General features: G+C 41.2%; 1 protein-coding gene across 2 annotated transcripts in view; it reads left to right on the top strand.

Annotated features, from left to right (window-relative positions):
* LOC129724326 (roundabout homolog 2-like) overlaps nucleotides 1–26,592 on the top strand; it is a 521,020-nt gene that overhangs the window by 474,897 nt on the left and 19,531 nt on the right. Inside the window, exons 8-15 of one of the 2 annotated variants that reach the window (XM_055679087.1) lie at nucleotides 21,900–21,982; nucleotides 22,160–22,420; nucleotides 22,479–22,649; nucleotides 23,668–24,081; nucleotides 24,136–24,729; nucleotides 24,784–24,973; nucleotides 25,082–25,253; nucleotides 25,413–25,877. In XM_055679087.1, coding sequence (XP_055535062.1) covers nucleotides 21,900–21,982; nucleotides 22,160–22,420; nucleotides 22,479–22,649; nucleotides 23,668–24,081; nucleotides 24,136–24,729; nucleotides 24,784–24,973; nucleotides 25,082–25,253; nucleotides 25,413–25,877 — 2,350 coding nt within the window. The remainder of the gene's footprint in view (nucleotides 1–21,899; nucleotides 21,983–22,159; nucleotides 22,421–22,478; nucleotides 22,650–23,667; nucleotides 24,082–24,135; nucleotides 24,730–24,783; nucleotides 24,974–25,081; nucleotides 25,254–25,412; nucleotides 25,878–26,592) is intronic. The other variant, XM_055679088.1, reaches the window with a different exon arrangement.

The following is a 26,592-nucleotide window of genomic DNA, read 5'->3' as shown; positions in this document are numbered from 1 at the left end:
ACTCCTAATTCATAAGTCTTAGATCCTTTACATTCCTGCTTTTATTCTGATGTTAAATCTCAAATCACGCTTTCCATCCATAACCTAATTCCACCTTTTCAAGTTCTAATTTCCATGTTCTAAGACTTAATTACAGTCCTGTTTTCTTTCAGTTATCAGTTATGTATATGCCACGAGTGTCGATTCTGTAGTCCTAAACCTTAATTCCTTAGTCATAATTTCCAGATCCTAAACCTTAGATCCCGATTCATAAGCCCTAAATCTTAATTATTTGAGTCCTAAACTCCAATGTCCATGTATTAAACTCTGAACTCATGAATCACGATTCCCAAAACCTGAATTTCAAATTCCAAGTTTCAGGGCTAATATTCTAAGTTCCAAATTCCAGCTCCTAAGGCTTAAATTTTATTTAATTTCTAAAGTCTCATATTTTGGTTTTCGTGCTCAAAGTTCTGACTCCCAAATCCTAAATCGTGAATTTCAAGATTTAAAAGTCCATTTTCATGTCCTGGAACCTTTTCAAATTCCTGAGGCTCAATTTCAAAGGTTCAAATCCTGTTTTTTAAAGACTTAAACCTTGATTTCCAAATTCTATGTCCCGACTTAAAAGTCGTAAGTTATAATTTCTTTCCTGAATCTTGATTCTCCAGTCTTCAGCCTTCATTCGTAAATCGTGATTCATGGATATTGAATCCGAGATAAATATTCCTTCGAACTACATGTTTTAAGTTATGATTCTCAAATCATCAATTGCGATTTTTTAGACTTAGATCCCTTCTTTTAGGTTCGTAATGCCGATTTCTATGTCCCAAGACTCAATTTCAAAGATTCAAGTCGTGAATTACAAGTTCTAAGCGTTGTTTCTTAAATCTAAACTCCCGATTTCCTTGTTCTTAGACCCCAACTTCAGGTTTCAAGCCGCAGATAAAAATTATCTGATCCCAAGATGTAAGTGTGCCCTCCCTAATCCCTGGTTTATGGTTCTCAGCTGCCAGGTCTATGCTCCTAGGTTTCCAACCCTATGCTGAAAGACACGAGCCCAAACCAGAATTTCTAAGACCTAAATTACACTTCTAAGTTTCCAAACCCCATGTTCTATATCAAAACTCTACACTTAATGACTCAAGTCCCATATTCCAAATCCTTAGTTCAGAGTTGTAAAAGCTCCCGATCTTTTACTCCTTGTACTACATTTTATGATTTAAGTTCCAATTTTCTACTGTTCGTTACCCGTGAAAATGACTTGAAAATACGCATTATTAAGAATCATTATATCCGAACAGATTGAAAAAATGTTAGACACGTATTTAGTTTAACGAACTAAGTATTTTCTAACGACCACTTCCAATAGTGATACGTTATCCTGACCTAGCAACACTGAAAAGGGGAAATATGTCACAAAATATCAAAAGATTGGTCGCAGTGACCAAAATACCCAACACGAAAAAAAGTATTTTCCACAAATGGAGAAAATTTTGCACGTTCTTCTAAATCCAAGCTTATGCATTGTACAATACTATTAGCTTAAAGCATTGTAGCTCAGGAACACCGTGTCTTATATAGAAACTGTTCAAGTAAAAGTTCGGAAAAAGTTGCTTTTAAAAAACAGGTTTTGAATATAAAAAAAGTCAATTTGTTTTTGTTGATACAATCATTTTCAACAAAAACAAATTGACTTTTTTTGTCAGACAAATATTTTTCAAGAGGTTAAGCTAGGTTAGTTATTCTCTTTTTCCAGAAATAATCGTGTTCCAAGGATGGTGATTGATGCTAGAGGTCGTTTCAAACCATAGGGAATAAATTTTTAAATGCATCCTATTCCGATATAATTCTAATTTATCTTTATTGAATTGTAAGGTATTGTTAAGTTAATCGTCATTCTTTAGTAAAGTAAAATGTCGTTAGCAAAAAAGTGTGTTTAATCAGGAACAATAATGGGAAAATGCTGTTTTTCTAATTCATTAAACTGAATGTATCTAAAAAACGCTGGTCAACACAGGTGCACTAGAAAAGCTCAAACCGGATTAAATAAAAAGTTATAGCAATTCAACCATTCCTTTGAATTTTGGTGTCCCAAGCTACTTTCTTTTTTTCAGAGTCTTAAATGAGTTTTCTCGTAAACATAACATAGAAGCGACGAACGGCGGGCAATTACTATGTGAACTCTCACGTAAGCTGACGCGTTTTGGTAATGGCAAGGGGCACCAAAATTCATAAGAATGGTTGAATGGCTATAACCTTTTTTTTTTTCGGGCCATTTGAATCAGGGTGCAGAATGTCTCCAATCTGCTACAACAATCGTTCCATTATATTCAACAAGAATATTATGGAGCGTTTAACCAAAGGTAATTTCAACAAGACATAGCTGAAATCAACGTTTCACTTGTATCATCGCTTTGCTTCAACCGAAAAAAACGTATTCGGTTTTGATTTGAACTTTACTTAGATTTCTTGAAGCCTTATCTCAGGTGAACAATTCGCCCAATCCACTTGCTGTTAAGGAGTGGATTGTGGAAGGTTAATTACACATTCCGATGAATCGATTATTGTTACTAGAGAATTACGTATAGCGTTAGTAAAAGGCTGGAAATAGTCTACATAGTTAAAATTCAAACTAGGAATACATTGTATACACTTGTTTCTGATATACGTTTTGCAGTTAAAAATAACTAGTTGCATTGCCGTGATCCCTGATGTAATTGAAACTTAACATAAACGCATCCGACGGCGCAGCCCTGCCCTGCTCGCATGACACAAAGCCGTTACTACGTTTCAGAAATCAACTTTCGCCAACTACATGATTAATTTCGAGCTGCTGGATATTCCTTCCAAGCCTGCAGAAGCAGAACACCTTCAAATTAATAGCAAACAGCTTGAAGTTTATTACTCCGAGAATCGTGGCATGTTTCCCAGACCGAAAACTTCACAAAGCATATCTAATGCCCGTGTGTATCGCCGCTGCCCGTCGCCGAATAGACCATGATTCCTGAATGTAGTACACTGAGACAATATCGTGTAACATGCAAACTCCTTGCCATAAGGTGGTTTTGAACGTGACGACGACGCACCGTCGTCGTCGGCGTTTGTGTTTCGGTCTTGCATATGATTTAAATCGCTGACATGGTAGGTATCCGAACAGAGCCGCGCCTCGCTGGGTTATCGGCCTCCCTCGAGCTACAAAGGCTTGGGTGGTATTTGCACATTCCATGATGGCGCTTTCCAATTGCCGGAAAGGTTGCGTGGCAACACCCGAGATGGCGCAATAACTAGAACTAGAGTGACACCGAATGCCTTTCGGTGTTTTCATCACGGCTTCATCGTCAGCTCGATTCATTATGAGCGAGCGAATGTAGTTCAAAAGTCTGCATTTTCAATTAATTATTTATTACTCTATAATGCTGCCAAATTTATGCATTTCCTGCGACCTTTTCCATCATTTTTTATAGCAGTCGACTGTTCGTAATTTGGCGCTGGTTAGTATGAGCGAAAGGGTGCCACCGCTGTCATTCGCACATGTTCCCGTCTTTCGGTTAGCCGCCATTTGCGTGCATTGCTTGACAGAAATGGAACATGCTATTGGGATTGTCAATATTGAAGCTATTAATTACCAACCTGGGACAGCTAGGGGGTGGACATCTACATCTTTCGATTAGTAAAAGCCAGCTTGAAAGGTATGCGTAATGTCGTAAAAGGTGAGCTGCAAGTCCCTCCTTACGAAGGCATAGGTGAAAGGCCATTGTGTTGTGGTGGCGTACTGCTGTAACCGAACCAAGAATAGATGTTATGCAATTATGCATACTTTACCTCAATCGACTGGCACTGTCAGACCCAAATTGAATCCATGTCGAGATCCACTTTGTGTACTGCAAACAAAGTCCTCCAAATGAAACGAGACCAATCCTCCAGAGAAAATGACGATTTGTAAAATGCTTTCACACTGCCGAGACGATGCATGCCCAGCCCACCAGGACTAACAGCCAACAGTAGCACGAATAGGATACACATCCTTATACCGAATGCTAATATTGCCATTTGCTATTCCCATCGTCGAGCATACCCAGCTCCCTTCCTGCTCCAACAACCCTGGCGTGAAATTTAAACAACGGATAGTAATCCCAAGTTAGCGTATTATGACATCACTATCCACTCGCACAGTCTTGCATACCAAGTGATTCGCAGCCTTTGCGAGGATTTTCGTGCGGAGATTCCGCACCGAGGGACTTCGCCATCGATTCCGGCCAAGTTCTTCCATGTAGCCACTTCCGCCGATACCAGTTAAGGACCCCCCAGTAAACCAAACGGAGAAGAAAGCTCGCAGTAGTAGTACTTCCGGACGGAAACCGACAGGGGCGACACTGAGGATTCATAAATAATACCGAACCAGCTCGGGTAGGGTGAGGCGGTGCGATGCGGTACAATCAGTAGCGGAGGCGGCCCTGTGTCTGTGCGGTTTCGTTATTGTTGCCGTCGCTGGCTTTCAAAAGTTTCTGTTTTAGCTTTCCAAGATCCAATTCCGGGAGCTTACAGACTGAGTAGGCAGGCAGCACCACTTCACCACGGACATGAAAGGATTATTTTCCGCGAAGCTGAACATGGCAGACATGGTCGACATGTGAAAATGGTGCTGTAGGCTTCCGCCTAGGGTTGTCGAATCGTCGCCGGGGCGATGAAGATGAAAGTGTAACTCGTAAGCGGATTTTCCGCACTCGTCAGAAACGATGCTCTGTCGACAATTAAATCTGGGGGACAATATTTGTTCGGGGCTTAACAGGATTTGCTTGTTTTGATAACTCGCAGTTAGTTACTCACCTGGTGCGAAAGGTGACGTGTTAGGCGTTTGTTGCCAACGATGAACAGGTATATTATTGAAAAGGTGTGAACTGGTTGGATTTCAATACAGTCATTTAGTTACAGGTAAATTGAAGATGACTGAGCTGCTCAAAAATTTATGGATAATCTTGGGTGACATTGTTTAGAAATCCAACATAATGCGCTTCGGTAGATTAAAATAGAAAGAGTAACAAAGGACTACCATAATCTGATGACTTTTTGTGAAAAAAATTGAAAATCTTCGAAATATAAAAATTTGGAAATGAAACTGAAAATATCGACAAACATCCGTATTGTACAAAACTTTTTTTTCCTTTAGACAGCAGAAACTTAGTGCGAAATTTTTCTCAGCGGTTTCTGCGTACTTATGCCCCACAATGAATATTTCAACTGGTTTGATTACTAATACAATCGCCAACAGATTTTCGACAGTCAAATTTACCCTACAAATCACAACACATGGGTTTTTTAGGTTCTGTTGTTTAAGAGCTTGTGTACTTTCCGAATAGGTAAATTATTTACAAAACATTAAAAAATACATTAACACTGTGCACCACTCAACGAAATCTTTTGCCTTTACATGTGTGATCAGCTGACGTTATGATGCTGCAAATTCATACAATTTTACCAGTTTGTGCAAGTTTCGAAAAAGTGGATCCTGATTATCAGTATTCCGGAGCCGTTTGACTAAGCTAATTTCGTGATTCTATCCCCGCAATTGTCCTGTATATTATTGGATTGGCTGCAAATTATGTGTTCAATAAACAGAAAAGTCATGTATCAACGGCAAAATGTTAGTACCTTTGCTTTGCATTGCATTTCAAAGTTTATATTATAAGCTGTCATTAATGCATTTCATATAAATCCACCTGAATCTTCGAAGTCTTCATTTTTTTTTTCAAATGTACAGGGCAATTGGTTGAAAACATGTCATGGGTTGATAAAGGGCCACAATTGATGATAAAAAACTCTTCTACGCATATGTCTCAACGTTAATCTACTCAGAGTTATTGGACTTTAAAAATTTCTTTATTAGTCTTTCCTGAAGTGGCTCTAACTTTAAGTGTGTATTACTTAGAGCAATTTTATTGATTTTATTTGAAAGCTGAGAAAGTTTTCTACTAAATACAGTATTTCATCGTCTAAATAAGTGATGAAATAACATTTAGAAGCAAAAATTTTCAAAAATAGTACATTAGTAATCGTATTTAGATGTTTTCTCACAAAAAAAAAACGTGGTTAACATTTCAATTTTTAAGCTAAAATTGAACGTTTTAAAATACTTCACAGTTCATAGTTTGAATTACAATTTTAATGCTGCACACCTTGTCGTTTGATTACCAGTTTTAAATTGACGCAGGTTCTCCACCAAACATGCTGCATTAACATTGTAATATCTCGAAAACCAAAGCAGATGGAGATTTGGTGTCAAAAAACGAACTGTAGAGCGGTTTCAAACGTTTAGTTTAAGCTAAACAAACAACAATGTAAACCTGGTTTATTTGTAGGAAAACATCAAAATTCATTTAAAACTGTGTCATTTTTCAACGTTCACGTTTTAAATTTTTTTTTTTTTTTACATTTATTCAAACATTTTAAAATTGTATCTAGTAGAAAATTTTCTCGGGTTTTGAATGAAACCAATATTCAATATTGCTCTAGGTAGTATACATTAAAAGTTAGAATAACTTCAAAGAGAAGTATCAAAGAAACTTTGAAGTTGAATAACTCTGAGTAGATTAACGTTAGGGTATATGCGTAGAAGAATTTTCATCATCAAATAAGGTCTACTATTAGACTCTGGATTACTCCCAACAAAAAACCAATTTTCCTGTATAATCCAGTCCTGTATACAACACTGGTTGACAAAGGCGAAAAAATGCTGCCCAAAGGCTCGAAATAGTTGCTTTAGAAAGATTATAGCTTTTTCATCATTTCTGTGAAATTTGAAGCCTCTAGCCAGTGGAGAAGTGCGTCAACTCACGGTAAAGTGTCGCATAGTAATTGCTCATCGGGTTCGTCGCTTCAACATTATGTTTATGAGAAAACTCATTTAAGTCTCTGAAAAAAATGTTGTGGCACCAAGAAATGATTAAAAAGCTATATTCTTTCACTGTTTTGCTTTTGTAGTTTTTTACATAAATATTTTGCTATTTTTGGATAAGTAAGAAGAACTTTTTTTAATTAAATCCCCTTTGTCAGAAAACACATTTCTTGAAAAAAATATTAATTCATTTTTTGTTTTGTAGTTTGATGGCCAGTACGTCACCCATCAAAGTACATATGAAAGCAACACCCGTTTTTTCACTGCGACCAGAAACATTGATCGCTGTAGATATAATAAGTCGTTATACACAGTGTGCCTCTTTACGCCACTCTCTCAGTTACAGAAATAAGCTCTCACATGGCAGTGTGTACAGTACATCGTGGCGTGCTGAGATACGGGAACACAATACGAGAGGGTGATTCGACATTAGGCTTAGGGGGAGTTATACCTTTCCCAGTAGTTTAATTGGCTAAAACACCTTGCCGCAGACAACGGAGATTGCGGGTTCGAGTCCCGTCTGGACGAGGGAAAATTTTTCTTAGTCTAAAGTCACACCTTCTATTTCCGTTCATTTTCGCATTCTCGCAAACTACATACATTGCCCGCGTTACTAAACCTAAAATGTTAGTCATATGACATAAATGAAATTAGTTCTTAAAGTAAAATTGATCTATTTAAAGACACCGCACTTCTATTATAAGCAATATCACTTTAAATATCTATCACTCTTACTCGACCGTGCAAAGGAGTGGTCTTGTGAGTTCGAGCCGACACTAAAAGTAAGTTCTCTTAAAGCTTACGTTTTACTACCCTTATGTTTGATTTTTGACCTCACTGCTCTTATCCTTTTACCGTCCCAACGGGAGAATCTACGAGTGGGAACAGATTCCTTAACTTCCAGTACGAATCTATGGTTCTTACTGCGAATGTTAGGAATTGTTCAGATCTGAAAATTTCTCGTCTGATGGTTAAATAAAAGCTAAAACCGCCAAGATTGCAACGCCGTTTATACGAGCAGACTAACTTTAGATTTAAGTTTCATGGGTTTTTATACACAAACTTCAGTCTAACTTATTATTCTGATCCTATATCTCCTGTACAATGAAAAGAAAATTCCAAGGACGTTCAGCGAGAAGCTCTGTTATCTCGTTTCCGTAGAGTACTACCGGTCTTATCAGGGTTTTGTACAGTGTCAACTTCGTCCGTCGTCGCACTCGATCGAAGTGATTTTCGAAGTGAAAAGTAGACACGATTTACTGCTTGGATGCGTCCCTGAATCTCTTTGCTGGTGTGTCGGTGATCTCAGGTAACGCCTAATGCACGAAACCGTCGACCACCTCAAGCCGTTTACAGCGACTTGAGTTGGTAATGTTGTTCAGCTCTAATCTCACTCGCATGTATCTCGTTCTTAAAAAAATTATCCGCAGTTCGACTAGTTTGGCTTCGGCCTCCTCTGCCGTCGCAAAGTTACGTGTTATGATGCCAAAGTCGCGAAGTCGGGGAGTCGCAAAGTCCAGAAACTGAACCTACTTTGTGTTAATCACTCTCAAGAACGACATTGAACAGTGAATGAGAAAGTCCATCATCTTGTCTTAATTCTCTGCGTAATTAGAAGAAAATTGGAGAACACATCACTTGCGTCATGGTGGCCTTGATCATTTGCATCAGTTGGTCCGGGAATAGCAGTTATCGGCAGGTTCATAGGCCGCTATCAAGATGTGATGTGTGATGGGCACGTTCTATTCGCGATATTTCTATTATATCTGTCGGTTTAAAAAAATCTGGTCCGTGGTGGAGCGGGCTTTCATAAAAACGACAGAAAAGGATCTGCGAGACTCTTTTTGTAGGCAGCATCGATAAGCGATATGCCACGGTAGTTGTCGCCCTTTTTGTAGAAATTCTGGAAATGTTCAATGCGCTAGCCAGTGCCACACAAACACACTATGCTTAAAGAGCTCGCTCGACAGTCCCTCTTTGCCAACAGTTTTATTCTTTAGCTTCCTAATCTCACAACGAACTTCATGAACTTCGGGGGCTGATACTCGGTTATCTGTTGCTGGTGCTCTTGAGTCAGTTCCCGTTCCGTTCCTGCTTCCTGTAGGTGTCGAGCGAAGTACTCCTTTACACCTTACGAGCATCCGTGAGATGGTTCCCATCCATGTCATTGCACATGTCGATTTGCGACACATAACCTCTGCGTGACTGGTTAACCTTCTCATAGAATTTCCGCGTATCACTTGTAAGGAACAGCTGCTCGAGCTCCTCATATTTACAATCCTCTTGTTGGCGCTTCTTGTCGTTCCATACTTGACCTGCCTAGGTATATTGTCCAGGTTCGGTTCTTCTCATTCACTGCCGCTAAGCATTCTCCGTCATATCAGTCGTTTATGCCGATCAATGCCTCCACTACTAAGTCGCCGTTGCGGTCTGATAACTGTGCGAATCTTCACCGTCCTCGAGAAGTGATGCGCCAAATCTCTTAACCTAAACTTCGAACTGTTGCGCGTATTTCTCCGCAGCTTGGAAGTTTCGAAGCTGCTTGATGATGAGCCTGAGAAGAATCGACAGTCGATGAGAACATGATCAATTTGGTTTGCAGTACGCTGGTCAGGTGATCTCGAAGTGGTTTTGTGAATGTCTTTGCGGCGGAGGAAGGTACTCGGAAAGTGGCAAAAGTAACGCTTCGCTGGCCTTCGTTCGTCTTCTTGTTATGAGGGCTGTGCGGGCCGATCACCGGTTTGAAGAATTCTTTCCTTCCAATCTGAGCATTTATGTCGCCGATGACTATCTTGATGTCTCGATGCGAGCAGCTCTTGTAGAGATTCTCCAGCTGCCCGTGAGACGCTCCTTTCCCATCCGGTCTTCCTTCGTGAGGGCAGTGCAAGTTGAGGATGGTGTAGATGTTAAAGCGACCTTTTATCCTCAACATATAGACCGCGCCGGGAAGTATGGGCACGCTTAGTAACAACTGAATAATGTGTATTTTGATTTCTGAGTTCAACTATAATTATGCAGACATTTTCTCTGATGTATTCACTTAAAAATACTGCTCTATGCGGTTTATCATTATCTACCATATCTAAGATGGCGGACTTTTCCTCTAACCGTCTCCATAAGCTTCTGCACAGTCTTTTTCGAATTTTCTCACTATATCTGCTGCTCTGACATTTTTTCTGAGGTAATGCCCTCACTAATGCCCAAAATGTCTCAATTAGGCGTATTTCCAGGGAATTTGACGGATTCATGTGCTTTGGCACAAAAATGACCTCGTTGTCTTCAAACTACTTATGAGTGGCTTTCGCATGGAAGGATGCCAAATCAGACCAAAACACTACTGAGCGGGGACGGGAAACGAGGCATATGGATGTTAGGCATAGTATGCTAGGCATACAGACGCGAGGCATATTGGATGTGAGGCATAATGGATACGCGGCATACTGCCAAAAGGCATAACGGACGCGAGGCCGAATAGACGCAAGGCCGAATGGACGCAAGGCCGAACGGACGCAAGGCCGAATGGACGCGAGGCCGAATGGACGCGAGGCCGAATGCGATGTTGTATGATCGCATGAGATCCAATTATGTAGTCCAGGTGTTATTATATTCCTAAAGAGTTTAAGTTGAGTATAATATTTTTCTTGAAATCATGCGGCGCATAATCGAGGGCAAGGAAACGAGGCGGCACTAAGCCGCCGTGGTTTCCGCGGTCCGAGCCGGCCGCCGACCCGCCGTCGAAAACGGCGGCCTCTCGCACCCAAACGACTGATCTACTGGTTTGCTAGGTTTTCTTTCTTTAGTTAAGTCCGAACGAGCGGTAGCGAGTAAGGACAGCCTTCGCTCGAACAGCGAGTCGGCCGAAGGCCGCGAGTGTATTGCTTTTGAAATGACACTTTGAAGCGAAATACATGTTATTGAATGCTGTGATGATGATGACGATAATAACATATTCCGCATCACTTCCCCTTGACCTTGTGTCCTTTCGGCCTTGTATCCATTGGGCCTCGCGTCCATTCGGCCTCGCGTCCATTCGGCCTCGCGTCCATTCGGCCTCGTGTCCATATGCCTCGTGTCCGTATGCCTGCTGTCCATTATGCCTAGCGTACTATGCCTCGCGTCCGTATGCCTCGCGTCTGTATGCTTAACGGGGTGTCATCCCACTGAGCATGTATGTTGACGAATCATGGGTAATTTTTTGCAAGCATTTTTTGATGTATTGTAATGAAGAGCTGAGAAAATTTACCAATTTCGCGTAGCGTTTGTCATGCCATAGCCTTTTTCACACTATTTCGGTGTGAATAGACGTGTTCTCTTTCACAAGAGCTTTCCCTTCCCTTAGCGTGTAGAACTGTGGTCCTGGCAAAGTTTTATAGTCCAGTTTTACGTAGCTCTCAGCATCCATTATAATATAGGCATTAGAGTGGGGCGTCGTTATATGGAACAAATGAAACTTGATAGCACAAAGCCAGAACCAATTTTTTTTTTTGTTTGATCGATTGGCTTTGTCTCCGCTTGGCGCATTTCATTTCAAATTTGTATGAAGATTTGTATGGGAAAACCTACATTTTTGCATTTTCCGTTCTAGAGAGCTCAAAATGGCTTAAACCAGGCCTGTCCAACCTTTATGACACGCGGGCCAAATTTCACAATCCTCAACAAGTGTCGGGCCAAAACTTGGAAAACTTTCAAATTTCAGCTAATTTTTAGAATTTGTGCAAATATATGTGAAAATATCATGCTGGTTGAGTTTGATTTTGATATGAAACCAATCCGTTTCAGATTGAAGAACCAGTTACAGAAGTAATCTTACAAGCCACGGTTACAAATAAGGAAAACAGCAGTGATTTTTTGAAATATTTCGTATGGTAAAGCAGAATATATATTTTTGTTGTCTGATTTAAAAATAACATGCATTTGGAGAATTGCTGATAAACTTGAAACCATTGGCTTTTTTCCAGAGCACGAGCCATATCGGTATAAAAATCTGATACCGAAATCCGCAAGCATGATTTTAAATTCTCGTCTGAGAAAGATGAACGATAACTAGTTTCACTGCCCTCATTCTTTTGAAATAGTTCTAAATTTTTAAAATGTCGATACGGATTGAAAGTTTCAACACACTAAAAACAGGATGTCATTATTCGTGTTATTTAAAACTAAACATGTTTTGTATCACAACGAACTCCAATCAGAATACATCAGCATGTGGGCCAGATGTAAAACATGATTCAAAATAAAACGCGGGCCGCGAGAAATGAAGCATAGGGCCGGAAGCGGCCCGCGGGCCGTACGTTGCACAGTGGAACACTTAGAACATCAAACCTGATCATAATTAGTTAAAAAAAAAATTTGCACTGAAAACGTATTATTGTGTGATAATAAAAATAAATAATTGGATTTGGATGATTTTTTACATGGAGTAACCCACCTTAAAGTGATAGATGAAATTTCTTATAATGAAATTTAAATTCAGTCATAGTCGGGTCAAAATTCATCCAAATACTTGAATTTATCATGAAATGACTTTTCAGTACACATTTCAGTCGTTTGACAAAGTTTCATTTGGGTAACCAAGGCTACAACTATCCAAGAAGCGAAAAAATAAAAATTTCTTGATTATTTTAGCGATAAAACACGAGACCGGAAGCATCCGGAAGGTTTTTCTTCACCATTATAACCAAAAATATTAGCACTTTCACGTAATATAAGCCGTTCAACCGGATTTTGCCGGAAACATAACTTATCCCATTTTGAGTTAACTTATAAAAACAAATATTTTGGGTTTTATTATATTGATTTTGACAAACACCTGGGTATTTGGAGAGAATAGCATACATGCTAAGTACACATTTCTGTTCGATTAACATTCTTTACCAATCTCCATCGTTGTTTAATTTAAAAATCACTTGTTTATCTTCGAAACGTTATATTTTAGCTCACGGTATCAAAGCGTCATTATCATGCACAAAAAACTGTTGAATTGCGGTCGGTTCAAACTTCTCGTTAAGACCGTAAGCATAACTTTTGGATGTTGATAAGCTGTCAAGCGATCAAGCATACATCACACTTCAAAATGAAACTCTACAATACAAAGTTGATTTACTTTGAATTTTTCACTTATGATCAGGTTTTAAACGCATTTACTCCTATGTGCGTTGGACAGGCCTGGCTTAAACCATACTTTACATGACTTCAAAAGGTAGATTTTTTTATTCTTAACAACTTTCCCGAACATACTAAAGTGCTATGATGTCCTTATAAAATGATTTACCTTTTAAAAGTTGAGTATGTCGAATTAAATGCTAAGAATCTGGTTTTCTGCCAACACTACCTTTGTACCGGACTCAGTAGGATACAAAAGCTTATTTTTCTGCGTCGCATTTATCACCTTGAAAAAAAAAATAAGAAAAATCCCCTCCGACTGATGAGGCGACTTCCTTAATAACGGAGTACCCCAAGGCAGTGTTTTAAGACCTCTGCTTTTTTCGCTATTTTTAATGATATAACCTATACGAAACTATTCTACGAGGACGATACCAAAATACAAGCTTATTCAAACTCACGACAATTGCGCCAGACTGCAAGAGCTGATCTACGTTTTCGCTGATTGGTGCCGTCTTACCAATCTCCAACTCCGCCTTGTTATGAGAATTGGCAAGAAATTTGACGAGCCTGGTATTTTGAGAACCTTTTATTGTTCACTGGTGCGTTCAATGTTGGAATCTGCCTCTGTATTATGACACCCATTGCAAGTTCTGAACCCAACGTATCGAACGAGTGCATACATGTTTTAAAACACCCTGCCATGGAGACACCTCGATATGCTAACACCCTACGAGGATCTCCGATCGCTGGTTGGTTGGCACTACTAGAACGGTGACAAAGAGGCACCATTGTCAAAACTCTCTCTTTCGTCCTCTACCTCAGTGATTCTTACAGTGATTCTAACAGCCACCTCCGCAACGTACTAATTCTGGTCTGAATGAACCAAGCCGTCATCTCCCATTGCATTTATTGTGTAGGGGATTCGTTCGTAGTCGTTTTGTAGTCGAGAAGCTGGGTTTTATATCAGTTTCAAAACCGCTACGTGCATTTACAAGCTGGCTATTCGCAGCCACCAATTCAATAAGTGTCGGATGAATTCTCACGGTATGGCGTGGGGAGCACCTGGAGATGATAGCCGGGCTATTCTTATTGAAAGCTTACTAGACGAGTTCGATATGACCCTATTGAATATACCTGGGCTAGCTACAAGAATAGCAGGCCTCCAGTACGAGAGAGCACTTTAGACTTGTCTATGTGTTCCTCCTCAATAGCTTTGGATTGTAAATGGGAGATTATTCAAGATCCCCATGGTAGCGACCATTTGCCAATAAGTATTTCGATTATGAGCAGGCTCCAGTCTGCTACCACAGTCGAAGTAGAGTATGATCTCACCCGGAATATTGATTGGGAAAAATTCTCGAACATAATATCCCAGGGGCTCGAAACAAACGAAGAGCTTTCTCCATCCGACGAATACAACTTCCTTGCAACATTAGTTTTAGATAGCGCGTTGCAATCTCAGACGAGGCCCGCCCCTAAGAACAAGTTGAAAATTCGTCCTAACAAACAATGGTGGGACAAAGAATGCACCGAGATGAAAAAAACTCTAAAAGCAGCATACATAGCATTCAGGAAAGATCATTCCATTCAACTTTTTGATCAGTTTAGAGAGCTGGAACTGAAACAGTCTAAACTACACAAGCTGAAAAAAAGATCGTACTGGCAAAATTTCATAAGCACGTTACCCAGAGATGCTTCTATGAGCTACCTCTGGAATACGGCTCGGAAAATGCGCAATAGGTCCGACAACAATGAGGCTAATGAGTACTCTGAACGTTGGATATATGATTTCGCGAAAAAGGTATGCCCAGATGCTGTCCCATCACAGCAGAAATTCAGAGACACAACAGCGATTGAAGAACCAGAATTTTCAATGCTGGAATTTTCAATTGCCCTCGCGTCTTGCAGGAACAAGGCTCCAGGACCGGACAGGGTCAAATTTAATTTGATGATAAACCTGCCGGATTCGGCCAAGATACGATTTCTTAAACTGTTCAATACACTTATCAGGAACAATATGGTCCCGAAAGGTTGGAGACAGGTTAAGATTATCGCTATCAAAAAGCCAGACAAACCTGCTGCAGATCATCGCTCGTACAGGCCGATTGCAATGCTCTCATGCATACGCAAATTGCTGGAAAAAATGATCCTGCGTAGGCTCGACAACTGGGCAGAATCAACTAACCAACTGTCAGAGACCCAGTTCGGCTTTCGTAGGGGCAAGGGCCCTAACGATTGCCTGGCATTGCTAGCCACAGAAGCGGAAATGGCTCTTGGCAGCAAACAACAAATGACTTCGGTTTTCTTGGATATCACAGGCGCATTTGATTCAGTTTCAATCGAAATTCTTTCCGAGAAACTGCATCAAAGAGGATTCTCCCCTGTATTGACAAACTTTTTGACCAACCTGCTGTCTGAAAAGCATTTACTTTTCAACCACGGTTCTTCAACAATAACACGAACAAGCTACATGGGTCTCCCCCAAGGCTCTTGTCTGAGTCCGCTGTTGTACAACTTCTACATCAGTGACATCGACACATGCTTGACGGACGGCTGCACAATGCGCCAGTTAGCTGACGACTGCGTTGTATCAGTCACGGCGAATCTAACTGAAGACATGAAAAACAGCCTGCAAAATACGCTAGATAATCTGACCGGTTGGGCCAGTTGTCTTGGAATCGAATTCTCGCTTGAAAAAACGGAGATGATAGTCTTTTCAAAGAAGCGACCACCACCTCGTTTCGAGCTACTTCTGTCTGGAAGACCCATCACTCAGTCACCTAGCTTCAAGTATCTAGGAGTATGGTATGACTCTAAGTGCACATGGGAAAAACATATCAATTACCTGAAACAAAGATGCCAACCGAGAATTAATTTTCTTAGGATGGTAACAGGAACCACATGGGGAGCTCATCCAGAGGACTTGATACGACTCTACCAAACCACGATTCTGCCCGTAATAGAATACGGCAGCATATGCTTCAGAGGTGTCGCAGCTTCACACATGCTGAAGCTAGAGAGGATACAATACCGTTGTTTGCGTATCGCTCTAGGTTGCATGCAATCGACACATACCATGTCTCTAGAGGTCATTGCGGGAGTACTACCACTTAAAGAGAGGCTTTTCGAGCTGGCTCTCCGTTTTCTCATCAGATCGGAGATAGCAAACCCAATGCTAATCGAGAACTATGAGAAATGTTTGGAAATTGTTCAAAAACCCTGTATGTCAGTATACCAGCGGTTCATGTCTATGGAGATAAACCCTTCGGCTGTTGCTCCATACCGTGAGATTTCACCATCGCCTAACAATTCTTCTGTTGTATTTGATTTGACGATGAAACATGAAATCCATGGAATCCCCGAACACCTCAGACCAACAGTTGTGCCATCAATATTTTCGGCAAAATTTGGTCACCTTCCAGAAGATAGTTCCTTCTTCACGGACGGATCTGTAATGGATGGACATTCCGGATATGGCGTTTTCAACACGGATCATCGCATATCCCGCAAATTGGTACAACCTTGCTCCATATACGTAGGCCAACTGCCATACACAATTCGCTGCGAATTGTCGAGCTCAAGACACCAGGCAATTATTTCATCTTTTCGGACAGCCTCAGTTCTATCGAAGCTCTCCGATCGATTAAACCGGTCAAGCACCCGTCCTATTTCCTCCCAGAAATTAGACGGATATTAGAAGTGCTGGTTGATCGGTCTTTAATTATCTGCTTTGTGTGGGTCCCCTCTCATTGCTCAATCCCAGGCAATGAAGAAGCTGATCTATTAGCGAAAAGGGATGCCATAGAAGGAGATATATTTGATAGACCGATCACCTATACCGAGTATCTTCACCTGCCTCGACAAATGGTCCTGGCAAACTGGCAGGAAAGGTGGGATAAAGACGACCTTGGGCGATGGTGCACTCGATCTCGCCCAAAGTGTCTACAAAAGCTTGGTTCAAAGGGTTAGATTTAACTCGGGATTTCATGCGAGTTATTTCGCGCCTAATGTCCAATCACTATGTTGCAAACGCACACCTCTATCGAATAAACTTGGTCGATAGTAATCTTTGCGAATGTGGAGGATACGAAGACATCGACCACATAGTTTTCGTATGCCCAAAGTATCATAGAGCAAGGACCAAGCTTAAAGATTCTCTCAAATTAAATATTTGTTGTTATAATGCAGTTGCGTACGTTTTTATTAAACCGCTTCTCACGTGCTTTTTTAAAAAGTAAAGTAAAAGTAAAAGTAAAAGTAAGTAAAAGTAAAGTTTGTTTTTGTAAATGCATTGTATTTCAACACCAACTTCACTTTTCCTGAAAATATCAAAACCATTGCATCGATTAACATGAAAAGTGATTTTGGTGCGCCGGAGCAGTTTAGTTTGTCATGCGCACTCTCCGCATCATCAAGGACATAATCAAAACACGTTTTTTTGTGCCTAATGTAACAGAAAAATGTAAAAAGTGTTTTAAAGACAAATGACTCTCCATTTGATTTGTACTGATAGCCACTCCAATTTACGTGATTATAGTCACCTTGCATGTGACAAAGAGTCTCCTCATCTCACGCATCACGCAGAATCGACCGTATTGCCGCTTTGCAATGTCGACCATGACTACCACGAGTTTCACCGGTGAGAGGCAGAAAACCAGCACGCTATCGGTTGCCTTGAAATTCAGCTCGACCGCTTGATACTTATTAACATCGTCGTACGTTTCGGGAATATCTGGGGAGGGAGGCAAATCTACAGCAATGGCACTATATCCCGTTACCCGGTAATTCCCGTTTCTCGTATAACGTTCGCCGAATTGGCCAGGACTTACATAATGATCTAGATGCGAATAGAACTCCTGACAGTCCTGACCTTTAGTTACCTCCAGTCAGACATCGTCAGTAAATTCAATCGTTCCATTATCATCGTTTTCAACGCTCGATGGGAACTAGACTCCGTGCAGAATCCTTTGCAAGGTTTTGTTGAATTTGACATAACGAGCAACAACAATACGCAGTAAAAATAAATGTATACATAATCAAACAAACGCATGAAAAATTAAGCAATACTCTAAAAACATTTTTTTATATATTGACTACTACATATTTCTAGAGCGATATAACAAGGTTTCCGGAATAAGTTTTAAAAATAGATAAGTTAACATTTGAATAGGCTTGTGAAAAAGGCTTATACCAAATGAATAAAAGTTAAATAAACTCGATTATGGGGTATATTTTTATGAAACTTCATCAAAAAGCTGATAAAAGTTATCTGAAATTATAGCACAATGTTCATTTTGTTGTTTATTTTTGTTTCAGCTTTGTTAGAAAATTGTGATCTACAGAATCATTTTCAGAATTTTGCGCCGATACATGATAAAAACACACGAGGCTTTCGGTCAACGTAATGGTCAAGTGTAGGCCGTCCTCACTTGCTACGGCTTATTCGAATAACCAAGACAAAGCTAACATGTTCGAGTAACCCGAGTCAGAACAGATTAGTTTGCTGGCAAGAGGCCGCCGCTCTCGATGACGGGCTGGCGGCTAACGTTTGCTAAGGAAACTTCGGTGTCTCAATGACTGCGGTTTCTTGCTCTCGTTGACGCATGTTTTGAAGTTGTTAAGTTTTAAAATATTTATTAAGCCTTACATGTTCGTGAAATTATTGTTTATTGACGTCTTTCAAAATACAACATATAATACACTGCAAAGATACAACATTATTATATTCCAACTTATTTGTTTGTTTTATTATCAAATTAGAACGAGTTTTAACATCATTTTATTATTAGGATTCCAGCAAGAGGAAAACGTTAGAGCTGCGATTTAGTTTACATAAAATCTGTACCTATAAAAATGCAGTCCGGTCTGTCTGTCGGTCTGTCTGATCCATATAGGCTCGGAAATTACCGAACAGATCGACGTGAAAATTTGTATGTAGGGGTTTTAGGGGCCAAGAAAAGTTTTCATGATAGTTTGAGACCCCTCCTTTTTCCTGCACATCTCAAAAACCAACCAAGCAAAAGAAACCACATTTGGCATGTGAATGTTTTTAGGAGTGACAAATGTGTCCATATTAGATCGACACCCCTCCCTCTTCTGGAAGGGGGGCCCTCCCTCTTCTGGAAGGGAGGGGTTCCATACATATGAAACTCAAATTCCTGCATATCTAGAGAACTAACCAAGTAAATAGAACCAAATTGGGAGGTGGATGTTTTTAGGGGTAACAAATATATCGATAATGATTTGACACCCCTCCCTCTTCAACAAGGGAGGGGTCCCATACAAATGAAACACAAATTTCTGCACATCTCAAAAACCAACCAAGCAAATGAAACCAAATTTGGCATGTGAATGTTTTTAGGAGTGACAAATATGTCCATATAAGTTCGACACCCCTCCTTCTCCTGGAAGGGAGGGGTTCCATACAAATAAAACACAAATTTCTGCACATCTAGAGAACTAACCAAGTAAATAGAACCAAATTCGGTAGGTGAATGTTTTTAAGGGTAACAAATATATCCATAATGGTTTGACACCCCTCCCTCTTCTATAAGGGAGGGGTCCCATACAAATGATACTCAAATTTCGCACAGCTCGAGAACCAATCAAGCAAATATAACCAAATTTGGCAAGTGAATGTTTGTAGATGTAACAAACATGTCCATAATGTTTCGACACCCTTCCTTCTTCTGGCATTTGTCCAAATGCCATTTTGAAATCCAAGATGGCGACTTCCGGTTTCTGAAAAACAGCGGCAAATGACCAAATATCACCCAATTGGGTATTTCTGGAATTGTTATAATGCACTGAGGCCAAAAATCGACCTCAGACAACATCTTGAATTATAAGATGGCGACTTCCGGTGTCTGGAAAACAGCCGAAAATGACCAAATATTACCCAATGTGAGTGTTTCTTTAACCAGAATGACGCTCAGAGGCCAAAAACTGTCCCCTAATGCCATTTTGAAATTCAAGATGGCGACTTTCGGTTTCTGAAAAACAGCGGCAAATGACCAAATACCACCCAATATGGGTATTTCCGGGATTGTTATGATGCACTGAAGCCACAAATCGACCTCAGACAATATTTTGAATTGGAAGATTGCGACTTCCGGTGTCTGGAAAACAGCCAAAAATGACAAAATACCACCCAATACGAGTGTTTCTTCAACCGTAATGACGCTCAGGGGTCAGAAATTGTCTCCAAATGCCATTTTAAATCCAAGATGGCGACTTACGGTTTCTGAAAAATAACCTGAAGTGACCAAATACCACCCAATATGTGTATCACCGGATCCAGAATGATGCAAGGAGCTATAAATCGACCTCAGACACCAGTTTGAATTGTAAAAGGCAACTTCTGGGAAACAGCCGAAAATAACCGAATACTACTACATATGGATATTTCCGTTATCGAAATGATGTATAGAAGCCAAGCATTGACCCTGGACACCATTTTGAATTCGAAGATGACCACTTTCAGTTTCTAAAAAACAACGAAAATAACTGAAATGCATTCAATATATTTCCGGAATAGAGGTGATGTACAAAAGCCAAAAGTCGAGGATGTTGTCATTCCGATAAAACCAATCATTTCAAATGATATGAACAAATCGCAAGGAATCAATGAATTTGAAATGTTTAAAATTATTAAATTGAACACTAAAATAGGCGAGACGAAGTTTGCCGGGTCAGCTAGACAACTATAAAAATACAAGTTTTGTCTCCACAAGTATTTAGGGCTAATTGATAACTAATCTTGTGAGGCTCTTATCATGTATGATAATGCATTATTTTTATTCGCATTATATTGTTAATATAATTATACTCCTCGACTTTTCTATCCGGTCTGCCTTTCATACGTTTCGTAGTTCTGTCTTCCATTCTTATGTCCGGTCATAGAAATCTACCTTTGTGATTTTGTGGCGAACTCGTAAAATTTGTATGGAATAACGCCTGTAGTATATGCAGTGTAAACACTCTGCATTATACATATTAAAAACGAAAAACGAATCAAATTTCTTTGACATAATTCACGTTTTAAGCATCATTGCTACCCATTATTATATGGTGAATAACTCTTCACAATACTTCAAACGTACTAAGGCTCTAAAAATGCAGAAAATTGTTTCGCATTTTCAAGCTGTTTTTATCAGTATTTCGGTAAATAAATAAGCCACCAATGCCTTAAGAAGCAAGGTGTTCTTAATCTACCTAATCTTAATACCGATTACTGAATTCAGTTCAGCTTATTCAGCATTTTTTATACTCATTCTCACTTTCGAAATGATTTATTCAATTAGAACTTGATAATTCTGTTCCACTTTCTGATTTCTATTATATTACTATGAATCTTGAAGTATCAATTAATGAGTTGATTGAAAAACTGTTGCATTTCAAAGAAACATATGGTATAACAAGCCAGTTATTCCTTCGTATGTTTGATTCCTACTTTAAAAGTATAGTCAATGTCAGCGCTTATTGCTCATTCGCCTGAGATGAGTTTAATGACGCATAAGATACAGTTCTGTCATGCTCGCAACAATTTCGCATTCAATAACTGATTTTTGTACTTTTATTATTGTAAAACAACAGAGCGAAAATATCATAACATTAAAGTGCTCATGTGACACTCTACGATCTGCAATAGAAATTCTCATTTTCCCCCGAACCAGCAGAATCACTGCTATTAAATTGCAAATCTAACATCAAACCCAAGTCGTCCCACCGGGTGAGCAAACAGTGCAACCCTATCCCACCCATCATCAGCATCATCATCATCATCTCATCAGTGAATGCCATTCTCCAGCTATTTGTCAGAACAAAAGCATCCACTTCAAAACTCCTCGACTGCTACTAGTAGAACACACACACACACATCTTGACTCATTCTATCTATTTTCTTTCCTGCTTGTTTCAGATCTGCAACCGGAGGACTCCGATTGGTACACATGCGTGGCCTATTCCGAGAAAGGCGAAACGGCGTGGAGTGCATATCTACTGGTAAGTGATACGCTTCTTATCGTGTCCTGTCCGTACTGGGCACATGAACCACTTTTTCATTTGCATTGATTGCCGGCAGTTTCTACTCTACACATCAAATCGCTTTCATGTGTTTCCATTGTCTTTCATCTATTTTTTTCTGTTATGATTGCATTCGTCGTGGTCGGTAAAATCTAGGTCGAGAAAAATCTATCGGCAATGCTTCATCGGTCCCACAATGCCGACCTGCTTCCGGCCGCCCCATCGATGCCGAAAGCGGTGAACATCACCAACAGCAACGTAACACTGGTTTGGGCCAAGGTCGGAACCGGGGTCGGTGCGATGCAGGAGAAACTCCGAATCAATCCCGTTAGCGGGTATACGGTAGAATTCTACAGCCCGGATGAGAAAAATGGCTGGATTCGAGCTGTCAGTCGTTTGGCGGGAAACACAGCGACGGTGAATTGCTTTGAACTAAAATTTTTAATCTTCAGCTCACGGTGTCCAATCCCCGCAGATAACTAATCTTTCACCGTCGACGGCGTACATCTTCGTGGTCCGGGCGGAGAACATGTACGGTTACTCCGCCCCGTCGCCCCCCTCCAACGTGATCCGGACGCTTTCCGCCGACGATGGCGTCACGATGCCGGAAGAGCTGGAAGCCGCCCGGATGGTCCTGAATGGGAAGGTAAGCCAAACCAAAGCCCGCCGAAATGAGCAGCACTAATTTATGCGCAGTCAACCGCAGTCAGAAGTTCGGAGCGGAAAATTTCCAATCAATTTTGTCGAAAATTAAGAAAATTCTCCGACTTTTCTCTCGCCCGGCGGGAACGCGGTGGAACCAACATAGTTAGTAAATTTTCTACGGATAAGAACTTTTGCTTCTCGGTAGAGTGAGATTAATATTTCATTCTACCGACACGACGTAGATAACAGTTTCTCCTTCCCTTCTCCTACTCTTCTTTAGTAGAAAGTTGGCTCCCAACGCGCGATGTGGAAAAGGGTGGTAGTTAGTCACTTCTTTAGCTTGGGGTTTCAGGGTGAACCAGCCGCGCGAGGTGGAGGGCAAAAAGTCGACGCGAGTTCGGAGAAATATCCCTATTTTATGATAATGAAAGCTAATGCAAGTCAAGACGACGGAAAACAGGACTCTCGGAAGCGGAAAAACCAAGAGGTTTTTGAGCAGTTTCAGCTGGTTTGTGAGCCGAAACGACTAGAGAGGAGATTCTTTTGTCGCTTTTGCTCGGTACCTAGCAACCAGCAAAGCATTTGCCATTCTAATGCCGATAATTTATATTGCCCAGAACGGGTTTTAAATTGGATGAATTAAAAGGGCATAAATCTAGACCCTTGAAGATGGTCCCCGTGCGGACTTTTGCTGCTTCAAGAAGAATCTGTTTAGTGAGATTAATTTGTTGATTGGTTTTCCATTTTCACGTCGGTAATATATTTAGGGGTGAATTTTTTTCGACATTAAAAGTGAAATAACAGCAACATTAGTGCAATTTATCATGATTCATCGTCAGCGGCTATCAAAGGCTATTTGAATTCCGCTACGAAACGGAAATCTAGCCACTCGCCGAACCAATTTGCATTTTAAATCAACTTGCGTATCCACTGGTCTCCGCATTTCCGAGCTTAGTTCATAATTCATTTCACTCTACTAACCGGACTGCCGATCGGTTTATTATTCCATTTCCGCTTAGATTCTCGAGCTGGTCGATGTGGTTGCGACGAGTTCGACCTCGGTGCGGCTCGAATGGCAGCTGCACATTTCCAGCACCGAGGAGTACATCGAGGGTCTGTACGTGCGGTATCGTGATTTGAGCTCAACGTCGCAAAAATACAGCATGCTGACCATTCCGAATAATGCGGCGGAGACGCATCTGATTACCGGATTGAACAAATTCACTCGTTACGAATTCTTCCTAACGCCATACTTTAAGAACGTCGAAGGTCAGCCCAGTAATTCTAAAATGGTGCAAACGTTGGAAGACGCTCCAACGGCGGCACCGGTTAACATTCAAACCGGAATGCTGAATCTAACGGCCGGTTGGGTCCGGTGGTCTCCACCTCCACCGGAGCATCAAAACGGAGTTCTCCTAGGTTATAAAATTCAGGTAAGTCTAGAGCACCAAGCGTCCAGTACAAAATAGTTAAATGGTTTCTTCTAGGTCAAACCAGGGAATTCTTCCAAAACGCTCGCGTCAATGACGCTGAATGCCACCACTACTTCGGTCATGTTGAACAACCTCACGACAGGAGCAACATACCGTGCTCAGATCGTTGCCTACAATCGAGTAGGAGCTGGACCCTACTCAAAACCTGCCTATCTGGTAATGGATCCCGCTCACGTCATTGCCCCTCCGAGGGCTCACAACTCCCTGAGCGACATTGGAGGTTATAGACAGCATAACTTTATGCACGAAACATGGTTCATGATCTTCGTGGCACTAGCGCTGTTGATTATACTGACCTTCACCGTCATCGGTGCCGTCGTTTTCTTCAAAAAGAGACAAAGCATGAGCAAGGCTATTGTTACTGTACCGGTTATTACAACCGGTGAATTGGCTAGTATGAATATATCGCGAAAAGATTGCCTTTGGATTGACCGTGGCTGGCGATCGACAGACACCGATAAAGACTCGGGTTTGAGTGAGATGAAGCTGTTGGAGGGCTCACAAAACCCCTCCAACTACACCGATGTGGGAACCGACTATGCGGAGGTTGATCCGAGGAGCATTACCTCATTTTACAATTGTCGGAAGGTAAAATATCGCGATTTTGTAGGAATCTATTTGTTAATTGAGGTGTTTTTACAGTCTCCTGACAATCCTTCCCCGTACGCCACTACCGTTCTGATGAACGGTTTCCCGCAGGAAAATGGCAAGCTACCCTATCAAGGTGGATCCATGAACCACGAAGCCTACTCTTCAGCAGCATCTAGTTGTCGATCGGATATTCCGTACGGTCCGGGTCATCCGAAACCCTTCGCTATGCCGTACAGTGCAGGTAAGCATCTCGTTTCCCGTTCTACCTAACCGTAAGTTCCCTTTGGTTTGTGTATTTTTGTGCGTGTGTATATCCTATGGTACTAATCACTAGCAACTTGTTCTGTAGCTCCCTCTAACTGGATCGATTTCCTACCACCTCCACCGGAACACCCACCACCCATTCCGCAAGCTTTAGATCACCATCTGCATCTGAATCACGTCTATCCGTCGGAGCTGGTCGGGATGACCACCAGTTCCCAGGGTTCCCGCTGTGGCTCGACTCTGTCCAGCGGCCACAAGTAAGTAGACCAGGCGAATCTAACCCAAGCTCTTCCCCGTCCTACTGCGTGCCTTCACAATCTAACCACGATGTTTCTCTACATTTCTATCTTTCTGCTTCGTTTTGGAAACCAACCTCTAACCTTCTTCCAACGCAATCGCAACAAACTCTCTACAAGTGCTCACCACTCATATCAATATGTAGATCCCTCACTGCTAGGACGCGGCTCCTCCCGCAGTAGCAGCAACGAGCTGCGCAGCCCAACGGGGCCTCCCCAGCCGCCAACCCATCTGTTCCTGCACCACAGCCATCAACTTCCACCGCCACCGCATTCAGCGTCCGCCCTCACCAATCCCAGCGAAGTGTACTTCAACGACGAAATCTACAACAGTCCGGTCAAAAGTGCCGAACAGGTTATGATGATGATGCCACCACCACCGACGCAGCATCCCTTCAAGATGCCCAGCTCTTCGTCAGCTTCGTCGATCTCCTGCTGTCCGTCGAATCAATCGCGCGGTAGCCACAATGGAGCTGGATTGAAGCATCAGGACTTTCTGGAGTATCAACAGCAGCAGCAGCAGCATCAGCTGGGGCATCACCACCAGCAGGGTCCTGGCGAACTGCCGGCACAACATTCGAAGCGGTGAGTGATGTGTTTGAATTTTATAGATAATTATTTAGTTTTATAGGGATTTTATTGCACTCCTGTGTTACATCTGGGTGCAAATTCAAATCCTAATTTACATGGTTATGAAGTTCGCTCTAATCAACTGTTTTCCTTCCGACAGTAGTAGTGGTATTGGCAACATGAAGACAGTCCACAGAAAAACAGTTCTGCCACTATAATGTTGCCGTCCAGTTTCACGAACACAAATGATGTTTCTTTGCCGTTCCGCTTACTCCCATGTCGACGATGGCATGAAAGGTTGTATATAACTTTCGGTATGCAATACACACGTCCTTCAGTACACAGCCGCTCTATTGTCGAGTTTGCTTTTATTTGCAAGAAAGCTATCGATAAGGTACCGATCAGTCCGTAACGTTTGCGGTAAAAAAAATGGTCAAAAATTTTCGATTTTTCATGGTTTTAATTTACTTTAATCGCACTGACGGAACTACTCATGCATCATCAATCATAGTAACCCATGAGTGAGCAAAGAAAAAATTGACAGCTCTATCAGTCAAATTCTAACTGTGATGGCGAAAAAAGTGAAGCTATTCCGTTTAGGAGTGTGCGCGTTCAAAGAACGGTACCCCGCCGTGTCAAAAACGGACATCGTGCGGCACTTTGTGGACAATGATCAGAGCATCAAAAGAAAACCCGGTTCCGGACGGACAACAACCCCGAGCGACAAGAA

The sequence above is a fragment of the Wyeomyia smithii genome, chromosome 2 (genome assembly GCF_029784165.1).
Source record: "Wyeomyia smithii strain HCP4-BCI-WySm-NY-G18 chromosome 2, ASM2978416v1, whole genome shotgun sequence".
In the NCBI taxonomy this organism is placed as follows: Eukaryota; Metazoa; Arthropoda; class Insecta; order Diptera; family Culicidae; genus Wyeomyia; species Wyeomyia smithii.
Note: the sequence above shows the minus strand (reverse complement) of the source record. Positions and strands in the feature narration are given on the sequence as shown.